We start from the raw sequence: 18516 nt of genomic DNA, 5'->3' as shown, positions 1-18516 counted from the left end.
ACACGCAGGTTACGGGGGTGACGCCCTGGACCACCGGTAGAGTACCGACCGTGGCAGAGTTGAGCCAGGGCCAGGCAGCCCAGGCAGGCCACACACACCACATCACATCCCTCCAGCGAGCGCCTAGATAGGAAGTGTAGGGCGGTGGGTATCAAGGTGGTAGGGCAGGTACAGCGCGACCGAATAGAACAAACCTTTTTTAATTTTCCCCATCATACGAGAGGGTGAGTGAGTGAGTGAGTCCCTCCCTCCCTCGCTTCGCTCCAGACCAGGTATGGAGCTAGAGTATGTAGGGAGAGAAACAGAAAAAGGGCTGCCAGATACATGGCATGGCTAGACCGTGCTAGTACGTCCGATCTGGCTGGCCGGCTGTCTGGCTGTCTGGCTGTCGCGGGAGGGATGGCAAAGTCAAGGGGAAGATTCTCAGAAGGGGTGGTGGGTGGTGGGTGGTGCGAAAGGGAACCTGCAGACCAAGAAAGAGGGTTGGATGGATGAGTGGGAGAGGGAGGGATCGATGGGATGTGGGATGTGTGGATGTGTGGACGGATGGGTGCCGGGGAAGGAAAGAAGGGAAGGACGGAGCGAGAGGGCGAGGGGTGCCTGGAACATGATCGTTGCTTCTTTTTTCACTTCCTCTTTCTTCTGCTGCAGATATATCATCGAGCAGCGGTGATACATCATACCTGCCTCCGCCTCTGCTGCCCTTCGATCCTCTTACTGCCCTGCTGCTGCCCTGCTCTGCCTGCCTGTGTCTAAAATAGAAGGCTGTGCTCTTCTTCTGCTTCTTCTGCTTCTTCCTCGCTCCTCGCCTCACTCACTCGCTCGCTCCCTCGCTCGCTCGGTAGCTGCCGACACTCGTCCCAGCAACGACAACGACGTCAATGATGACATCTCGCCCCACAGCTACAAGCAGTTAGTGCGTGCCCGACCAATCAGCCAGCGCGCAGCTACCGCAACCCACAAAGACCTCTCAGTCAATGATCCACGTTTTCTGCCGTATCGTCCGATATTAATATATAAACAATTAATACTAATAGAAAAGGTTAAATAAAATACTCTAAATACCCTATCTATATATCTAAACCCCCAAGCTCCCACCCCCACAATTGCAATGGACAACGACTACGGCGATGCCCACGACGCCGACCTCGCCGCTGCCCTCGAGGCCGCCGAACGCGCACAAGCCCGCCCCACAGCAGCCCCCGCACCCCCCGCACCTCCACAGCGGCCCGCCCCAGCTGTAGCCAACCCCCCATACAGCAGCCCGTACCGCAGAAGCTACGACCCGCTGGGTCCTCAATCATCGTCAACACTCGACAGGTATGATACCAACTATAGCTATAGCTGTAGCTACATGTAGTTATATTCAGATGGCATATATCTAACTCAGGGGAGAAAAAACAGAAAGGAAACCCAATCCTCACATACATAAAGAACGTCCCCTGGGAATACGGCGACATAGTCCCCGACTACCTCGTTGGCGCCAGCGCCTGTGCCCTCTTCCTCAGTCTTAAATACCACCGTACGCTCTCTCTCCCCCCTCCCCTCCCCTCCCCCGTCTCTTACTCCAACCCCACCAGTCAAATCATCTATCATCTATCATTGCCATTACCATTACCCTTCCTACCACCTACTAACCCCCTCCAGGCCTCCACCCCGAGTACCTCTACACACGCCTCAAGCCCCTCACCAACACCCACACCCTCCGCCTCCTCCTCGTCCTCGTCGACATCGACACCCACGCTGACCCCTGCGCGAACTCACCCGCACCTGCCTCCTACACAACCTCACGCTGCTCCTCTCCTGGTCGGCCCCCGAAGCCGGGCGCTACCTCGAGACCTACAAAATGTACGAGCACGCCTCGCCCGCGGCGATCATGGAGCGGGCGTCCGACGACCCGGCGACACGCGTGGTCGAGGTGCTGACGCAGGTGCGCAGCGTGAATCGGACGGACGCCGTGGCGCTGGTGAGCAATTTTGGCACCGTGAGGGGCGCGGTGAATGCGCAAGGAGAAGAAGTGGTGATGGTGCAGGGGTGGGGGCAGAGGAAGGTGGAGAGGTGGGAGAAGGCTGTGGGGGCGCCGTTTAGGAGGGGTGCGGGGGTGGGGCGATGAAGTCGAGGGAGGCGAGGGGGTGGCAGAGAGACGGAGGAGGAGGGTGGAGGCGAGGGTGGGGGCGAAGTTGGGGATTGGGGGGTGGAGGAGGTGGGGGATGGGGGGGTGGGGGGGGAGAAGGAGAAGGAGATGGAGATGGAGCAGTGGGTGGTGGAGGATGATGAGGAGGCGTTGATGGCCGTGGCGGAGATGGAGGCGGAGGAGCGGAGGAGGGAGAAGGAGCTCGAAATGAGGAAGGGCAAGGGCAAGGGCAAGGAGGTAGATGGACCTGCCGAAGCTGCACCTGATGATGATGAAGGCGCTGTGTCAGGCGTTATGGACGCGCTGACAAAACTGAGAGAGCGCGGGACTTAGAGATTGCTTGATTTAATTGTAAATATTGTAATTGCCGCGCTCTCCCAATTTTTCTTGTAAAACCGATCATTGCCAACATCTTCCCCGGGTAATTAGTAAAAAACCGTGGTTTGTGCGGTACTGTTATAATAGAATGCGTTATTCAAATATATTAACTCTCCCAGTGGTCATTACCCCCTGGCTATATACGCCGACCCCTAACCCTCACCGCTGGTGCATGCCCGTGGTGGGCTTGGCTCGCCCGGCGGGGATCGGGCTGGCTTAATTGCGGGGACTTCACTTATATACCCTAAGATATAATTTCCTCCGTCTCCCATAGCTATGCGCATCTATCCAGATATATTTGGGTCCTCGGATAGATAAACTAGAGTAAAAACGACCTCAGCTGGCTAGCTCACAACCACCACCACCACCGCTCCGCGGATATAGCTATCGACAGTACCACACAATAACCCGCACGTCTCATCCCCCCAGCACCCGCCATATCTACTGTCATCTAGAGTAGACCGCGCGTGTATTTATGTAATTGGGGTAGCCCTAGCTACGAGGCCGGTTAATTCTGGTTCCGGAGGTTTACTTACTTTACGGTGTGATGGAAGAGCTAGAGACTGCGCTGTACGTATTGTGTTGGTGGGTCGACGGCCCTGGTGGTGGTGGAGTAGGTAATAGGTAGCTATAGGATAAACCTGTATTAACTGCCATAGCTAGCTAGCTACACGTAGTTCTGCGCCGACACCACGAGCCTAATATCACAACTGAAAACTTCAAATGATCAAAGCGGCACAGGAAGCTATCAGTGCCCATATTATATAGCTAGCTATAGCTATAGCTACCTACCGTATATATATATCCTCCATCCAATCCTCATCCCAGATCCAGATCCAGATCCAGCTGCACTCAGTGAACCGCCGTTTTAAACCTCTGCTGGCAGCATACCCACCAGACCCTCATGACCAGTGCACCCCCCCCCCCCCCCCCAATTCCACTTGCACTTCCACCGATCTCCGCGCGCGCCAACCCCAGATACCGATCCCATCGCGCGGGGACCGGATCCGATCGGCGCGCCCAATGAAGGGCGAGGAGGCAGGCAGATCAGACAGCTCTCTACCTGAGATCGCTGGCCCGGTTCGGAATCTGCCTGCCTGGCTGGCTTTTGAATCCGACAGACATGATATGACAGTACAGCGCGGGCCGGTTGCGGGGGAGGCTAGGGGGGGGGGGGGTTGAGACATTGGGTGGATCCGTGGAGGGGAGGGGGGAGGGGGGAGGGGGGAGGTCGAGATAGTTGGAGGTCAGGAATTGGTGAGGGATGGTAGAGTGATGGTTCGTGTTCTACCCATTGAGGGTTTTGGTTCTGCGCATGAAAACTCTATGGCGCCCCGCCGCGCCGCGCTTTACAATGTCCTACCCAGCCCTAAAATTGCAAATATTATATGTATCTGCTTCGACATCTGCCATCGAAAAATCTCACCACTTGTCATTACTTTTTCCCTAGCTCCATGGCCAGCGGCATGGAGCAGCAGCATGGTATGAGATGAGGCCCGTACCATGGTATCTACATACGTCGGCCCGAAAAAGAAGAAAAACTAAATGTCCGTTGCAGGGCCCCCTGGGTACTCTACACAGGCAGATAGCTAGCCTCAGAACTCATTGTCAGGGGGAGGTAATGCACCACGGCGGCCCAGACAGTTGCATGCAGCGATATTATATTGGGGTAGCTGCGCGGTCTGTGGCTCGTGTGTCGAGACATGTGATGTAGATAAAGCAGTACTGCTGCTGCTGCTGCTACTGCTGCTACTACTCCATAGCTAGAAAAGATACAGGTTGTAGGGAATATAGAGATTTAGGTGTTTTTAGGCGCCCATATATCTAGCTCTAGCCCCCACGCTTTTCTCCTTCACAGGTGATCACTCGGCCACCAGAAGGGCCGGCCGGGAAAGACAGGAAAGGAAGCTCGACCTGGCTGTTAAGCTTAACATAATACTGTATTGCGTTGGCTGAATATGTTCATGAGAGGTTGATGTGGGATGGGCTGTGCTGTGCTGTGGTCGTTTTTTTGGTGTTGTGAGGGATAGAGGATGGGGTGGGGCCGCGCCAGCAATTGCCGGCCTGAACATCTCGGTACTTGTAGCCTCATGGGTTGCCTTAGCGAACATATCAGACCAGATATATAGGCTTATACATCTACTTTGGACGCCAATATTCAATCCAAATTCATGAAACACGTGCATGCCAGAACCACACAAAGAAGACAAAGGATAGGAGGCTAGAGGCGAATATATACACCAGTAAAAAACAAAAGCTAACTAAGCCTAGGCTGTATATATATACGAGCCCAGACTATCAAACCTGGGGCACCACATTCTGAATACTAGCTTGGTCTACATATTGGCTAGCTCATTAACAGAACTTCCAAACGCAATCTTCTACCATTACCACTACCACAATTAATGGGGACAAAACGGAGCTACGATTTGGCGGTACCTTCAATAGACCCTGCTTCTCGTCGTAGATGCCGGCGTCAGAAATTGGTGGCTATTGGCGGATACTGTAAAGATGTCTGTTGGTTCGTCGAGTATCAATGTTTATTGGGGATCCGAGGTTGACCGTAAGCTGTTAAACACATGTATATCCACATATAGACAGCATTGATACTGACCTCTAGTGCTAGATATGTAGCCAGTGTAGGGAGGCTTCAGTACACGCTGTATTATACATCCGTATACAATAGGTGTCGCGTTGATAAAAATATTGAAAGCGCCGTGGCTTTAATTAAGCTAGTGAAGCCAGATATATATAGTGCAATGGAGCATTTAAGGAAATTGCCTCCGAACCTCCTCATAGGATTATCATCTATTATTCATGCTTCCATCAAAATACCTGATCCTACATGAGCCAGCTATCAAAACTGTGGCAGAGTCATTCAAGCTCCGGAAGCTGAGGATCCCCCTATAAAGGACCGAAAATGGGAATCTAGCAAGCGACTACGAGCACACAGACATCTTGTTTGGAGCTCTTAAGAACGCACGGAGGTGATGTTAGGCTAGAAATAAGCCAGTGATGCAGAGTGTGATTCACCAGCTACAGGTATGAAGATCTAAACCAGCTCCCATCCCGTTCGTTAAAGTCGATGTACCTGCTGTCATGATCACTGATCTCGTATTGATTCTTTATAACTCTGGATAGGCATTAGTTGCAATTTATCCCTTCCATCACTTCCAGAACTTGGTGGCCGGCCAAACAGCCAGCCTGCCATGAAAGGGTATTTCGATCACACCCCTCCTCATTATATATAGCGCTGATTACGCTATTGAAGATTCCAGGCCATGTTCGTGATCACGGATAGCTATCTAGCTGGCCGTTGTACAGGTCCGAATTGCATGGTCAATATGTATCAAACAGACCGCATCCGCCGACGTAGCTGAGTAAATATAGTTTATTACTACACTACACCAACACTCAATTCGTCCAAAGTCGCACGAGCAGAGCAAACAAGAGTACGTCTCACCTCCCACCGCATCCCGTGCGCCATCGTACAAGACATCAATTGCGTACCTGCACGCCGACGCAGCGGGGTGCATGAGAGGAAGCTTATAGAGAGCCTCCCTCCCTTCCTTATTTCCTTCCGTCCTTCCGTACCCCCACTCCCGAAGGAAGCCACAATGCACGTGACCGAAGTCATCTATATATTAATCTCACCCAGCCGGCCACGGCCATGCAAGAAGACATCATTCCGGCCTCTGAATTCCAACCCTCTTCTTGTATCTTTGGGGCATACATGTGCTGGGTACCGCTTCCAGCACTCTACCGCATCCGGTACCTACCTGGAGCTACCATCGTCTGCGGTCATCCAACCCTGCTGCATCCGCATCCACATCCAACCGGCAAAATCAGGGCAACCCTTACACCACACCACCACTCACTTGTGACCTCTAAGTTACTCTGCTACAGCAGGATACAAGCCCCGGGAGAGAAGGGGAAAAAAAAAAGCGGAGGAAAAATGTTTTCGCCAGCTCACACGGTCGCACAACTGCTGCTGCATAAAGAAAACTTTTTTTTTTCTCTCTTGCGCGCTGGAGTTAGATACATGATACTACTCGTAAACGAGTACACTCAATTCTACATGCAGATGACCTAACCGGAATAGGGTCAGTAGCAGAGTAATAGAGGGTCGAGTGATGGGTTGTGACCCACATCTTCTAGTAAGTACCTCACCTCGCATGTTTCACATCCGCGCATAGATCGAGTGCTAACCAATGCCGCTAGGTTTTTTTTTCTGTTTTTTTGTTTTGTTTTGTTTTGCTGATGCTGAGGAACAAGCCGATGATTTGGAATAACTAGAAAACAATCTTTTATATCCCCCCGGACCACTTGCCCGCCCATCTCTCATCGCATACCCAATCATTACCAATACCAATACCACGGATTCAACCGCTGGGCAGTCGCGCCACGATGCGGCGTCCCTCCAAGTCAAACTATTGTGCAGGAGGTTTTTTCCTAAAAAAAAAAAACTGGCTGGCCATAATTAGCCATGGAGGAAGAATCCAAACGACAAACTGCAATACCTTTGACAACGACTCTCGGAATTCTCCCTCCAGTGACCGGAGGAAAGGGGGGGGTTCCGATCGCCCGTATTTTCCCGAGATGCGGTGTGCGCGGTACGGATGATGTGCCTATGAGATGCTTTTTCTCTACATCACATGTACTCTAGAGTAGAGCAGTCCGTCAATGGTTAGTTTAGTCTTCTGATACTGATAGCCTACCCCGAGTACTCTAAAAGAGCACGTACTCAAATACCGCCGGTACATAGTTACACTAGGTACGTACTCCTCCCACTCCCCGGAAATGATATACGGGAAGCTCCAGATGGCAGAGACCGGCGGACGCTAGTAGAGTACCTCTAGCTCATTGCACGTTTGATCGAAGGCTTTGTATAAAAAGCAAATAAAAACGAGCAAAAAGAATACCGGGGTGAGTATGTAGCAGAGTGCGGTAACGGTACATACATGCTTTTTCCCCCTACACATGCTCGATCCTGAACAAAGTTACAGATGAGGATCAAGCCGAGATCTCCCCCGCCAACTACTCTAGCTAGCTTAGTAGGAGACTGGCCTTGAATGGAATTTTGTGGCACAAATTACAAGATATACTGACTCCCGTCCGGCCCATCCCATCACCCCCCCCCCCCCCCCCCGCGTGACATGCAGGCAAAGAAATAAAGGAAGAAAGAAGAAATAACTTTTTTGGTTCTCATGAAAGCCCCCTTCGATCCCACATGGGGCACCGATCCAATCCCACCTATGTAGTAAACCCAGGCCACCAAACCCGGCCCGGCCCATCCAGATTTAATAAAAACTAAATAAATCGAAATACTCAAAGAAAAAGAAAAAATAGACAAAAAAAAACTATAAAAAAAAACATATCACAAAAAACGCCTCCCCGCCCCGGCCGCCGCCGCCATTCACAATAAACCATACCTCCCAAATTTAAAAAACAGAAGAAAAAAAGAGAATCACGAACTGAGCAGATCCATCACACTCATCCCCCGCCCCTTCTTCTCTGGTATTACACCACCACCACCACCACCACCACCACCACCACCACTACCCTGCCTACTACTACTCCCCGCACCCACACCCGCAATCTCACTATCCCGTCTACTCCCATCCGCCAGCAGCAGCAGCGCATGTGTCGCCTCAGTATCCACCTGATCAGCGAGCGAATATCCCTTCGGAAACAGCCCCGGCGACGCCAGCTGCGGGAACAAGTTCGGCGATGTGGCGGCTGACGCAGACAGCGGATACAGGCCCGGCGAGGGTTGCGGGAACAGGTTTGGCGAGGGCGCTATCGATGCGCGGCCACCGCCGGTGACGGAGGAGCGGGGGTAGAGCGTGGGCGAGGGGTGCGCAGACATGATGTGTGGCTGGGGGAGCTGCTGTGGCTGTGGCTGTGACTGTGAGTGTGAGGGTGTGTAGCTGGTGGGTGTGGGTGTCGAGTTGGAGAGCGAGAACTGCGATGTCGACCTGGGCGAGTACTCGTGCGCGTTTGTGCAGCCCAGATACGGCGATGCGTGTTCCGATGCTGGGTAGTAGCTTGCAGCCGTAGATGTAGCAGTAGCAGCAGTAGCGGTGCTGGTTGGCTGCACTTCCGTATTGCATGACGTCCCAGCTACAGGCACCTCCTCCATGTCCGCCATATCCTCATCATTCACCTCGTTCGCGCCGTCCTCTGCGTCATCAGCATCCTCGTCGTCGTCCTCGTCGTCGTTGTCATCGCTGTAGCCGCCGGGCGGCAGTGTGGGCACTTTGTTCTTGTGCGTTGCCGCGCTGTTGGATGCTTTGAGGTCGGCGACGCATTGCTCGAGGTATTTGAGGTACTCGATGCTTGCCTGTGCATGGGGGGGTGAAATGTGTCAGCCGGGTATGCTCGAAACCACGGTTTCTAAGTATTGGGGGTTGTACAAAAAACTAGAAACTGAACAAAGAGCCAAACAATTATAAAACCAAAAAGTAAAAAAAGTGAAAGAAAAAAAAAGTGAAATAAAAGAAATAATAAAAAAAGCGGTAATAATTATCACCACCACCCCCACCAAAATCCCCTAAAATAAATTAAAAAACCCACCTGAAGAATCGCAAGCTTATGCATCTCCACCCCATTACACGCCGGAATCATTCCCTTCAGCACTCCAAACTCCTCATTCATCTTAAACCTCCGCCGGCGCTCAATCAGACTATGCGCCGTCTTCCTCGCAATCTTCCTGCCCACCGCCGTCGTCGCCTTCCCCCCCTCCTTCCCCCCCTCCTTCCCCCCCTCCTCTCCTCCCCCTCCCCCTGCTCCTGCACCTCCCTTCCCACTATCCTTCGCAGCACCCTTCCTCCCACCCTTCGCCCCCGCCGACGATGACGCCGACTTCGAATCCCCACCACCGCCGCTACCACCGCCGCTGGACGCAGCCGCGGCAGGCTTCATCTGTATAATCTTCCTATTCCGTGTCGGCGGCGGCGGTAGCGTGATTGTGTCCACCTGTTGCTGCTGCTGCTGCTGCGTCTTCTTCTTCTGCCCGTCCAGCGTTGCTCTCCGACGCTTCTTTGGTGGCGGCGAGGATGTCGGCGGTGTCGTAGCTACGGCGGCGGCGGAGGAGGCTGAGGCGGCGGTGGTAGAGGTAGTGGTGGAAGAGACATCTTTTGAGCCTAGAGCGGGCGGGGGCAGCGTGAATGCGAGCTCGAGGGACGAGAGGCTAGGCGGGAGCTTTGGCGGCAGGTCGAGCGATGATTGGGGTGTTGGGGGGAGGATGGGGCGGGGCATGGTGCTTGGAGGTGTGGTGGGTGCCACGGTGGTGGTGGTTAGTGGTTAGTGGTGATGGTTGATATTGCTGTGGTGCGGGCTGGGTTGGTGGCCGTGGCCGTGGTTGGATGGAGGGTGCGGTGGGGAGGTGGGTAAAAGAAAAACACAGAAGTATATATGCGTATATACGCGTATATATGCCGTGGTTGGTTGGCAGTGGTATGTAGAATGGAAGGGGAGTGAGAGTGAGGGAGTGTGAGACTGAGAGGAAGGGAAAGAAGGAAGGAACGTGAAAAGGAAAAGCCACCACGGGAGAGTGGGAGATACGAGGGGTTTATTAATATCCCCCCTAGGTCTTCCCACCTTTTTTTCTCTCTACTCTAAAGTCCCAACTCTTTTCCCACCCTTCCCCCACATGTACGGTACAAGCTTTTTTGGCCTCCGATGCATACATACAGGCACGAGAGGCACGTACCCATCACCACTGGTCCGTCCGAAATAAATATACCGAGCACCAAAATCACGGGGAAAATCCGGACAGGTATGTAGGTAATTCATCAGCAACTCGGGTTACTCGACACACGCACACACGCACACACGCACACACACATGCCCAGAGCCTTTTTCTTTTTGGAGGGGGGGGGGAGGATGCCTTCGCTCGCTCGATACGACGACGGAGTCTAATGGTATGCCAAACTTCCAATTAGGTAGGCCTTTTGTGGGACAATTATGTTATGCACTTTATATGTGTACATTGTCAATCCGAGGGCCGGGGAAACCCAAAGATGCTCAAGGAGGAACAGAGTATGAATCTGGTTGGACTATTTGGACATTTCAACTATGTAGAGAGTACGTATATCGACGTAGAGCACATGTTGCAGCTTTATGGGCCATCGTTCTTTTTCGTCCATGAGAAAAAAGTGACAGAACCACACGCAATTGCAGCAGCGCCGTTCTACCCTAGCTAGCTGCCCCCATACCGGCCAGCCCTCTACAGTTTGAAAGGGGTGAGGCGAGTGTCGCGTGCCCGTGGGGAAACTGATAGGCTGCGATCGAGTCTCTACCATGGCTGGGGGAGGGCGTGCTCAGGATCGAGCTCTGATTGGTCCATTCAACCTGCCAGAGGTCGCGTGTGTTGGGTTGGGATCTGACTGGATGCTTAAATTCGCTCGAACGCTGACTGGGGGTGGGTTGGTGGGTAGCAACGACGTTTCAGCTGTTCATCCGGGTACCAGCTGGTTACCCGGCTGGAGCACGTAGTACGGGTGGGGAAGGAAGGAAACGTGCTGCCTTCTCAAACCCTTGATAGGCACGCGGCGGAGCAATTGGTTTGGTAGCTTGCGAGCGGGAATGGGTGAGATAACAGAGGCGTCATTAGGCCTTGATCCTGGAGATTATTGTACCAGTATGTGTTGAATTCGGGATGCCCGGCGCGGCCGGCATGGCATTGCACGTGCCCTATATACAGTCCTCTTGTCAACACCGCACCGCTACCATATCCGTATGTAGCTGCACCAATTATTTACCCGTATGTAGCTGATAGATAACAAGTACTTATCGTAGAGCTCGCTGTGCAACTTGTAGCGGTGTGTTTTGAGTCCCAAGCTGGGCGGCCCAAGTAGGATGCAGAAGTACATGTACTCAACACCAAGTAAACAGGCCTAACCTGGAAGGTGATATTCACTCTTTGGTGTGAGGTCCGCCTTAACTATGTCTGCTGCACAGGCGTATTCTCAATGGGAAATCCGTAAAGGGCTCGTATATCATGCCACTCCCTTACTTCTCACAGTCCTTTCGCAAATGTCCCTGGTCCAGGGCCTCCGTAACTCTCCGTGTCCTCTTTGAAATAAAAGACTGAGATTCTTTTGGCTTTATGGCACTGGTAGGGATCTCAAGATCTATTATCTTAAAACCTAGCCCTGCCCGTAGCTGACATAAGCAAGACTACATGTAAGATGGACTGTAGGCCAATTAATAGCTTTCATCCATCCGCGATTTGGAGTTAATTATTCGTGAAAGTTGCAGCATCTACTCTAGAAGGCTGGAGGTTTCGGGATTGTGCCAACACTATATGGTATGATCAAGTTCTCATGCGGAGCATTGCCCATCCGTGTAGATACATAACGGCCACTCGTCTTGGGTTAATTAGATAGCCTGCTGTGATCCCTAATAGTTAAAGACATAAAGTCGTTGTTGCGAATAACTGAGTTCTCCGGAGTGGTGACATTATTTGTCAACGATCGTATCATCATGAACTATCCACTTCTGGAAGATACGTCAAAATAACTAAAGTTCTTTTCCCGATGCAGAACTTGTGGAAATTTGATGTTTGGTTGTGCGTGTGCCCCATTACTCGATTCGGCCATTGTGGCTTTAAAAACGCACACTACCAGAGTATCCAGCTGGGTATAAATAAATAGTACATAGTGCTTGATAATCCCCGAAGAAATTTTCTGTAACACTCATTTTTGATCTCTGAAAAGCCTTCAAAGATGCTCATCAGACTACCGGTCTTGAAGACCATCTACCTGCTCGTCGCGAGCTCCCTCTTTGCCCAGCCGGTACTATCGTCAGGTAAAGATGGCGAAGTTCTTCTCTGGCTCGACTTTGACGGAACAATCGCGACGAATGAGGCTTTCGAGACATTGGCGCTTGCTGCGTACGATTCCATGACCGCTGAAGAAGCAGCGCAATTCCCGCCCTGGAGGTGATTTGAACCCCCCCCCAAATCCAAGATATCAACCAAACCGGTCAGCTGACTCCCGCCGAAAACTTTTTTAGCTACTATGGCGATGTCTACTATGCCGAATATCTTGACTTTGCCGACAACTTTGGGCCTCGTGACAATATCTCTGCAGAGATTGCCTACCGTTCCTCCCCCGCTCTCCGCAAAGTCGAATCCGACTCATTCGACCGCGTGTCAGAGTCTGGTATCTTTGAATATATGCAATTCCCCATCCTCCAGAAGGCCGCCGCTGCGGTCACCATTCGCGAGGGCTTCTGGAAGATGATTGCGTCATCCCTGGAGTGCGACATCACCCCGCGCATCGCATCCCTTAACTGGAGCGTGCGCTGGATCCGTCAGGTTCTGCGCGAAGATCTGAAGAGGATGCGTGCCAATGCTACCGCAGAGGAGCGCAGATGGCTCAAAGCCGACCTCGCTGAGGACATTGCCATTTACTGCTCTGAGATCCTGCCCGACGGCATGGTAAGGGCCAATAAGCTCGACTTCCCAACCAGGTTGCACACTGGTATGGACAAGGTTGAGCTTATGGCACGATTTGAAGCGGACAGAAGAGGAAAGAAGGAGGAGGCCGACAGGGTTTTGTTTTTCGGGGACTCGACGAACGATCTTCCCCCGCTGTGGCTTGAGCCTACTACGGTCGGCGTGGTTGCGGGGCTGGATAGTGGGATGAATAAGACTTTGACAAAGTTTGGCGTTGAACTTGTGAAGGTGGATCCGGAGGTGAAGGTTCAGGATACGGTTGGAGAGGGTTTCTTGTACCAGACGGATGAGTATTTTGCTGTTGGGTCTTGGTTGACCAGAGAAAGTTGCAGAAAGAGGAAGGGTCATTATTAGCTTTGGATACCAGGCACTAGGTTACATGTAATAATGAGCGCACCTGTATGACTGACGTGACATGGAGGGGGAAATCACTATGGCTCAGTTGTTGCTGAGGACTGCGGTAGTGATGGGGACGTAGGTGGTGCGTTGGGTTAGTTGCCCGAACAGTTCTAGATAAAGGTTTACAAGTATATACGGGCATTTATGATCAACCAATACACGGGCGTTCAGTAAAAGGTCGTGAAACCAAGGAAGCAACGGGGCGAACACCAAAGTTGACGTGACGCGGTCCAACTAAATCAATGTTTCAACAAAAGGGAGGAAATCTATTTCAAGGTTAATTTATCGCGTATCTATTTGCTATTTCATTAAGATTCTTGTTGTCATTGCTACATTTGGATGGGTTCGTGAGTTCATGGTGTTGCTTCAACTTTGGTTGCTTTCACGACCTTTTACTGAACGCCCGAGTATAACAGATCATAATGCACCCTTACTCTAATGAGATCGGCTTGCAACACGTGCAATACATCAGTAGCCTCAGTCAACAGAATGGTTCGCTAACAAGCTACGAGGTCAATTACTAGAGCAGAGTGAAAACTAGACCTGTCTTCGGGATCTTTACAATCAGATAGATAGAAGTTTCATATTCTATCAAGTATCGGGAAGAAGCAAAAGCCGAACCTATAGAATAACCAGTTGTGTAAATAGATCGGCCGAGGCGAATTCTACAGCCTAGGTTATCTTTAGTTAAAGGTTGCAACGATTGCTACCTATTGCCTCAAATGATTGTAGAATTATAACGTTTAGTTTCGATATCTCTTCAGCGACCAAGTGCTGGCTGATAATAATTCTATAAATCATATAATCCTATATCAGTGTGGAGGCTTGAGTATCTAGTGCGTGGTCTTTAGGTGTGAATAACCCATAGAAATATCGGCATTAATATTACTAGCTAGTTCGGCATTTCATTGAGCCTGATTTGGCACTAATCATGAAGTATGATTCGGTAAGGTAGGGCAGAGAGAAAACCAGACCTCTCTTCGAAATCTTTACAATCACATGTAGATAGAAGTTTTATCTTTGGTCTTGGTTCCCATGCACTCTTTCGCATGTTCCACCTTGCGAGCGTGTTGAAAAAGTAGGACGAGGACGAGACAGTTAAGTGACTTGATTCTAATCTCGACAAAAAAACTGACTAGCTATATAGTCACGGACCAGATAGCTGTCATTCAACAGCTGTCTTCGACAGAACAGGGACAGATCTCGACATGTCAAGGACAGGTCTCGACATGACATCTCGTACCCGTTCGACCACCAGTGCTCTTCGTCATGACAGCTCACCCGCACCCACACCCGCACTCGTTCAACACCACCTAAAACGCCAAATATCCAACAGAGCGAGACATGCGATCGACGAGTGATAGTATATGATTTAGTTCTTCCCTTCGTTCTACTTCTCTTTAAGTTTTGTGGCCTCGAGCTAAAAAGGCGAAACCACTTAGTCTCGTGAGCTAAACTGGTGCCGCACCATCCAATGCAGCGAGACAGCGCAATGGAGTTTATGGGAGTGGTACGCATGCAGGGGAGCCAAGTCGATCATTACCGGCTGCAGTACTTACCCAAACGTAACACCTTGTTCCCTTCCCTCAGCATTTTTTGGAAACCAACCGGAGCATAACTACGTTTATAGTTAAACATCCTTGGGCATGGGGCAGCAATGATCAATACCTGGCGAGTGTTTGTCAATAAACCTACGGTTAAAAGCTAGAGATTTAACTCATCAGTAATCAGAAAGACAGAGGAATAAGATGGAAGTACCAGTTTGGTGGAGGCCAAGAGTGGTAACTACATTTTTGACCAGGTTGAGGGAATGTTCTCAAGGGCAAAATAAGGTTCGGTACCTGCAATACTACATACTGTGCTGCTCCTCTGCCCGTTCCAATTCCACGAGCCAGCAAGCTGGAGCACACGTCAGAAGTTTACTTTGGAGCATCATGGAGCATCACTCGTACATCAAATACACACACGCGCACTTCCCGCTGCCTTCGCCTTAATAATTATAATACCAGCTGTACCAGACGCAACTTGGCCCCTACGACGAGCAGCTAGCTACTCATAGGTGACGGGTACGAGACTAAATCCGGCTCCGTATTCACCGGCCCTTGCTATTGCCATAACTGTAAGGTTGCATGCAATTAATGAATTAAACAACTGGCCCTTGCTACCACTACACAACAGATCTCACAGCCAGACATCACAGATCTTGCCCGAAAGACCTGGCCTAACCACAGGCCTGGCATATGGTTCATTTACCGATCTTCCTCACTCCGAGGCTGATACATTGTGCCGAGGGGGGATTAGGACATGACTGTAATTCCCTCAACGCCCCATTAGTAACTTGCTCAAGGATCCCATTTCCTTGCGGATAAACGCGGGTTTTGTACTCTGCTTACTTACCTCGCCTTATCCGTCGAGGAGCCGAGGGTCATTTAGCTAATCCTAGGTTTGACTGGAGGGAGGTGTTCCGCAGGACTTCTTGATACTTCTCGAGAAGCCTAGAAATTCACCGTGTTCGGCCCTGAAAGTATGCAATGGTCAGCTGCGCGAAGCTTAATTGATTAATTAACCCCATTCTTGCCTACTTATATATCTCACAATAAGGACCTAGGAGCGCCGTCCCTAGGCCTTACGCGCAGAAATCTCAGCCCCGGTATCGCCTGCCCTCGGAGCTGCCACCGCGGAATACCAGGAAGGGGGTGAGGGGAAGGGGAGGGTTCCTACCCGCCCTCTTTCGTACTGAGCCAAGCTCTTTATAGGTTTCTTTACTTGCCCTTCTCGCCATGGTCTCTATGTGATAGTATTTCGAGCGCCTGGCAATAGCATAAGAAATGTTGCACAGCACAATCTCTTCGCCGGGTCTTCACCGAATCTTTGCATCATTATTTGATTGTTTTTCTCAACGGCTAAATAGCTCATAACTTTTTTACTTTGTTAAAAGCGCATAGTGACTGGATATCGGTATATATGGATGACCATATGATAACTGGCAGCTAGACCGTCATCTCATCGATCGATCGCGATCTGCATAGAACGAGTTTCTGCGAACGAGACTACAAGAATGATATATATACATAGATGCAGTAATGACACCTGCTACTAATTTCTGATATTCTCTGTCCCCCCCCAAAAAAAAATTTGCAAACACTATTAGGCGGTTGGGGAAAGAGACAGAGATGTAATGCTACAGAAGCAATTTCCTTGGCGCTCGAGTGATGCTTCATGACGCAAAGACCACATCTACTACTGTAGTAACTAGCGCGAACAATCGAGCTATGTAGAGGTTATCATTTATCCTTGGCGTTGAAATATTACTTCCGGCCGATAACACACATTGGCGAGTGGCCTAGCGGTTAACACTCGCCTTCCGGACGGACACCGAGAGGTTGTACAGAGGGTTTAGGGTTCAAGGCTGGGTGGGAGTAGTAGATATGACTGGACCATCAATGCTACTTTTTGTTCTGTTTATAGATGAGCGCCGGCCAGGGGGGTATTTTTATAGTCTCGACATATTCTTTATAACGATGAGGTATAAAATATGTTCATCAGGCATGCATATCGAGGTGTTTATACTCTTACTCCGGGTGTTACCCCTGGGTCACTATCATCCTGCTCTAGGGGCATGTTTACAGTCTAGAATGTAGGGAATTCAAGGGCCTGAGTTTGGTTCCTTCTATATAGTACCTGTGATTGATCTTCTATAGCTCGAGTACAGGTGCCCAGCTAGGTCCTTATGCAAGTAGGCCTTCCCATCAGTTCCCGAAACCACCTCACCTTATCCTTCGCATGGGGCAAGAGATATCTGATGTGTTCTAGTATTTAATGGAGGGCGCAAATTATGCCCAGCACAGCTATAATCTCTTAAGTCTCTCAACTATATCTTGTCCACTACATGTATTTTCCTCTCAGAAGGGAAAATAGATAAAGATATACCCTGGTCTAAGTCTACCGGTGAATATGAACATTCTAGTACTAAAAAAGACCCATTTATTTGCCGGGGATCACTCGGTACACATGAGTATCAGTGGATGGCATTCCGGTACTACATGTAGTCTGAATTCATCCCTTACTCATTCCTTATTAAGGTGTATTTGAGGTCGTAGGTTTGGAAGCTTGGAGTAAACTTCTATCACCGAAACCACCAATTTATCTGTAAATTCGTTAATTGGGATTTTCAAGAGACGGTCATACGTGGAGTGAGAAAACGCACGGAAACACTGTTGCCAACTCCACTGCCGATTCCATTGACGGCATGCCACCATCCCTTTGGTATAAATATCCCATCGCCGCTCCCTACCTCGGCCTCGAAACCCCGACCCTCAAAATCGGTTAATCCATCCCCCCATACGACTTGATTGATCCTATCCTTATGTTCGCCCACCATCATTTCGGCTCCCGTTCGAAATGAGATATCTCCTCCCCGGTGATACACGTCCATCATTTCCCGTCCCACTTCTGGCGGGAATAGACGAACCTTCTTCCTTCCCGCTAATTGGACGAAAAGATTAGGGTTTGGGTCTTTGTGAAGTGGTGTATGGGTTCTTCCACTAAAGCCCATCCATATGTTTACATCATAGATATCGCCCTTGCCAGCCTTTTTTACATACTCCGGTGGTGGCACATAGTCTCCAAGAGCCGGAAAACTTAGTAGAAGCTGCTCTTGCGCAAGATATATCACTGACTTTTCCGAGCAGCTGTCACCGGCGAGGTATTGTAGGAATATGTGAAATGGCAGGTATCTCCGATCGAACGTTTGCCTCCCGTCATCCAATATTTCAGTGAACTCTAGAGGTACCAATACATCCCAACGGCCTTTTTCGGCGAGAATATCACGGAAGAACTCTATGTTAATCGATTTTTCGGTCTTTGGAAATAATTTGTGGGGTTTGAACCAGGCTGAGATGGCGGGGATATCGCAGAAATGGGATGGTGGAAATACACATGGAAGTTCAGGTTGAAAATAGGATTTTTGAAACTCTGAGAGTGATGGGGGCTTCAAGATTGGAACAGGCTGGATCGATTTCGCAGCGTTCTGAAGGAACCGGAGGCTTGGTTTCATCGCAGCAAACGTTAATCAGAAAGGTTTATGGTGGTGACGTCGTTATCTAATTTACAATCGAAAGACCCTGGGATCTGGCAACCC

At 50.4% G+C, this 18516-nt stretch overlaps 5 protein-coding genes across 5 annotated transcripts; 3 read left to right on the top strand and 2 right to left on the bottom strand.

Annotated features, from left to right (window-relative positions):
- Positions 1–1111: 1111 nt before the first annotated feature.
- On the top strand, positions 1112–1432 carry LAJ45_07965 (uncharacterized protein; the record flags this gene model as incomplete). Its single annotated transcript, XM_046117519.1, has 2 exons — positions 1112–1320; positions 1405–1432. The coding sequence occupies 2 exons, from the start codon at positions 1112–1114 to the stop codon at positions 1430–1432; spliced, it is 237 nt and encodes a 78-aa protein (XP_045969168.1).
- Positions 1433–2242: 810 nt separating this feature from the next.
- On the top strand, positions 2243–2467 carry LAJ45_07964 (uncharacterized protein; the record flags this gene model as incomplete). The annotated part of the gene is made up of 1 exon (XM_046117518.1): positions 2243–2467. The coding sequence occupies one exon, from the start codon at positions 2243–2245 to the stop codon at positions 2465–2467; it is 225 nt and encodes a 74-aa protein (XP_045969167.1).
- Positions 2468–7979: 5512 nt separating this feature from the next.
- On the bottom strand, positions 7980–9772 carry LAJ45_07963 (uncharacterized protein; the record flags this gene model as incomplete). Its single annotated transcript, XM_046117517.1, has 2 exons — positions 7980–8855; positions 9089–9772. 2 exons carry the CDS (start codon positions 9770–9772, stop codon positions 7980–7982), a joined length of 1560 nt encoding a protein of 519 aa, XP_045969166.1.
- A 2471-nt stretch (positions 9773–12243) lies between these two features.
- Positions 12244–13331, top strand: LAJ45_07962 (uncharacterized protein; the record flags this gene model as incomplete). Its single annotated transcript, XM_046117516.1, has 2 exons — positions 12244–12458; positions 12533–13331. The coding sequence occupies 2 exons, from the start codon at positions 12244–12246 to the stop codon at positions 13329–13331; spliced, it is 1014 nt and encodes a 337-aa protein (XP_045969165.1).
- A 4171-nt stretch (positions 13332–17502) lies between these two features.
- LAJ45_07961 (uncharacterized protein) lies at positions 17503–18432 on the bottom strand (the record flags this gene model as incomplete). The annotated part of the gene is made up of 2 exons (XM_046117515.1): positions 17503–17523; positions 17584–18432. 2 exons carry the CDS (start codon positions 18430–18432, stop codon positions 17503–17505), a joined length of 870 nt encoding a protein of 289 aa, XP_045969164.1.
- Between the last annotated feature and the right edge of the window lie 84 nt (positions 18433–18516).

Source organism: Morchella importuna, assembly GCF_003444635.1.
Source record: "Morchella importuna strain M04M26 chromosome Unknown Morimp01GS027, whole genome shotgun sequence".
NCBI lineage: Eukaryota > Fungi > Ascomycota > Pezizomycetes > Pezizales > Morchellaceae > Morchella > Morchella importuna.
This window is presented reverse-complemented; position numbering and strand designations above follow the sequence as displayed.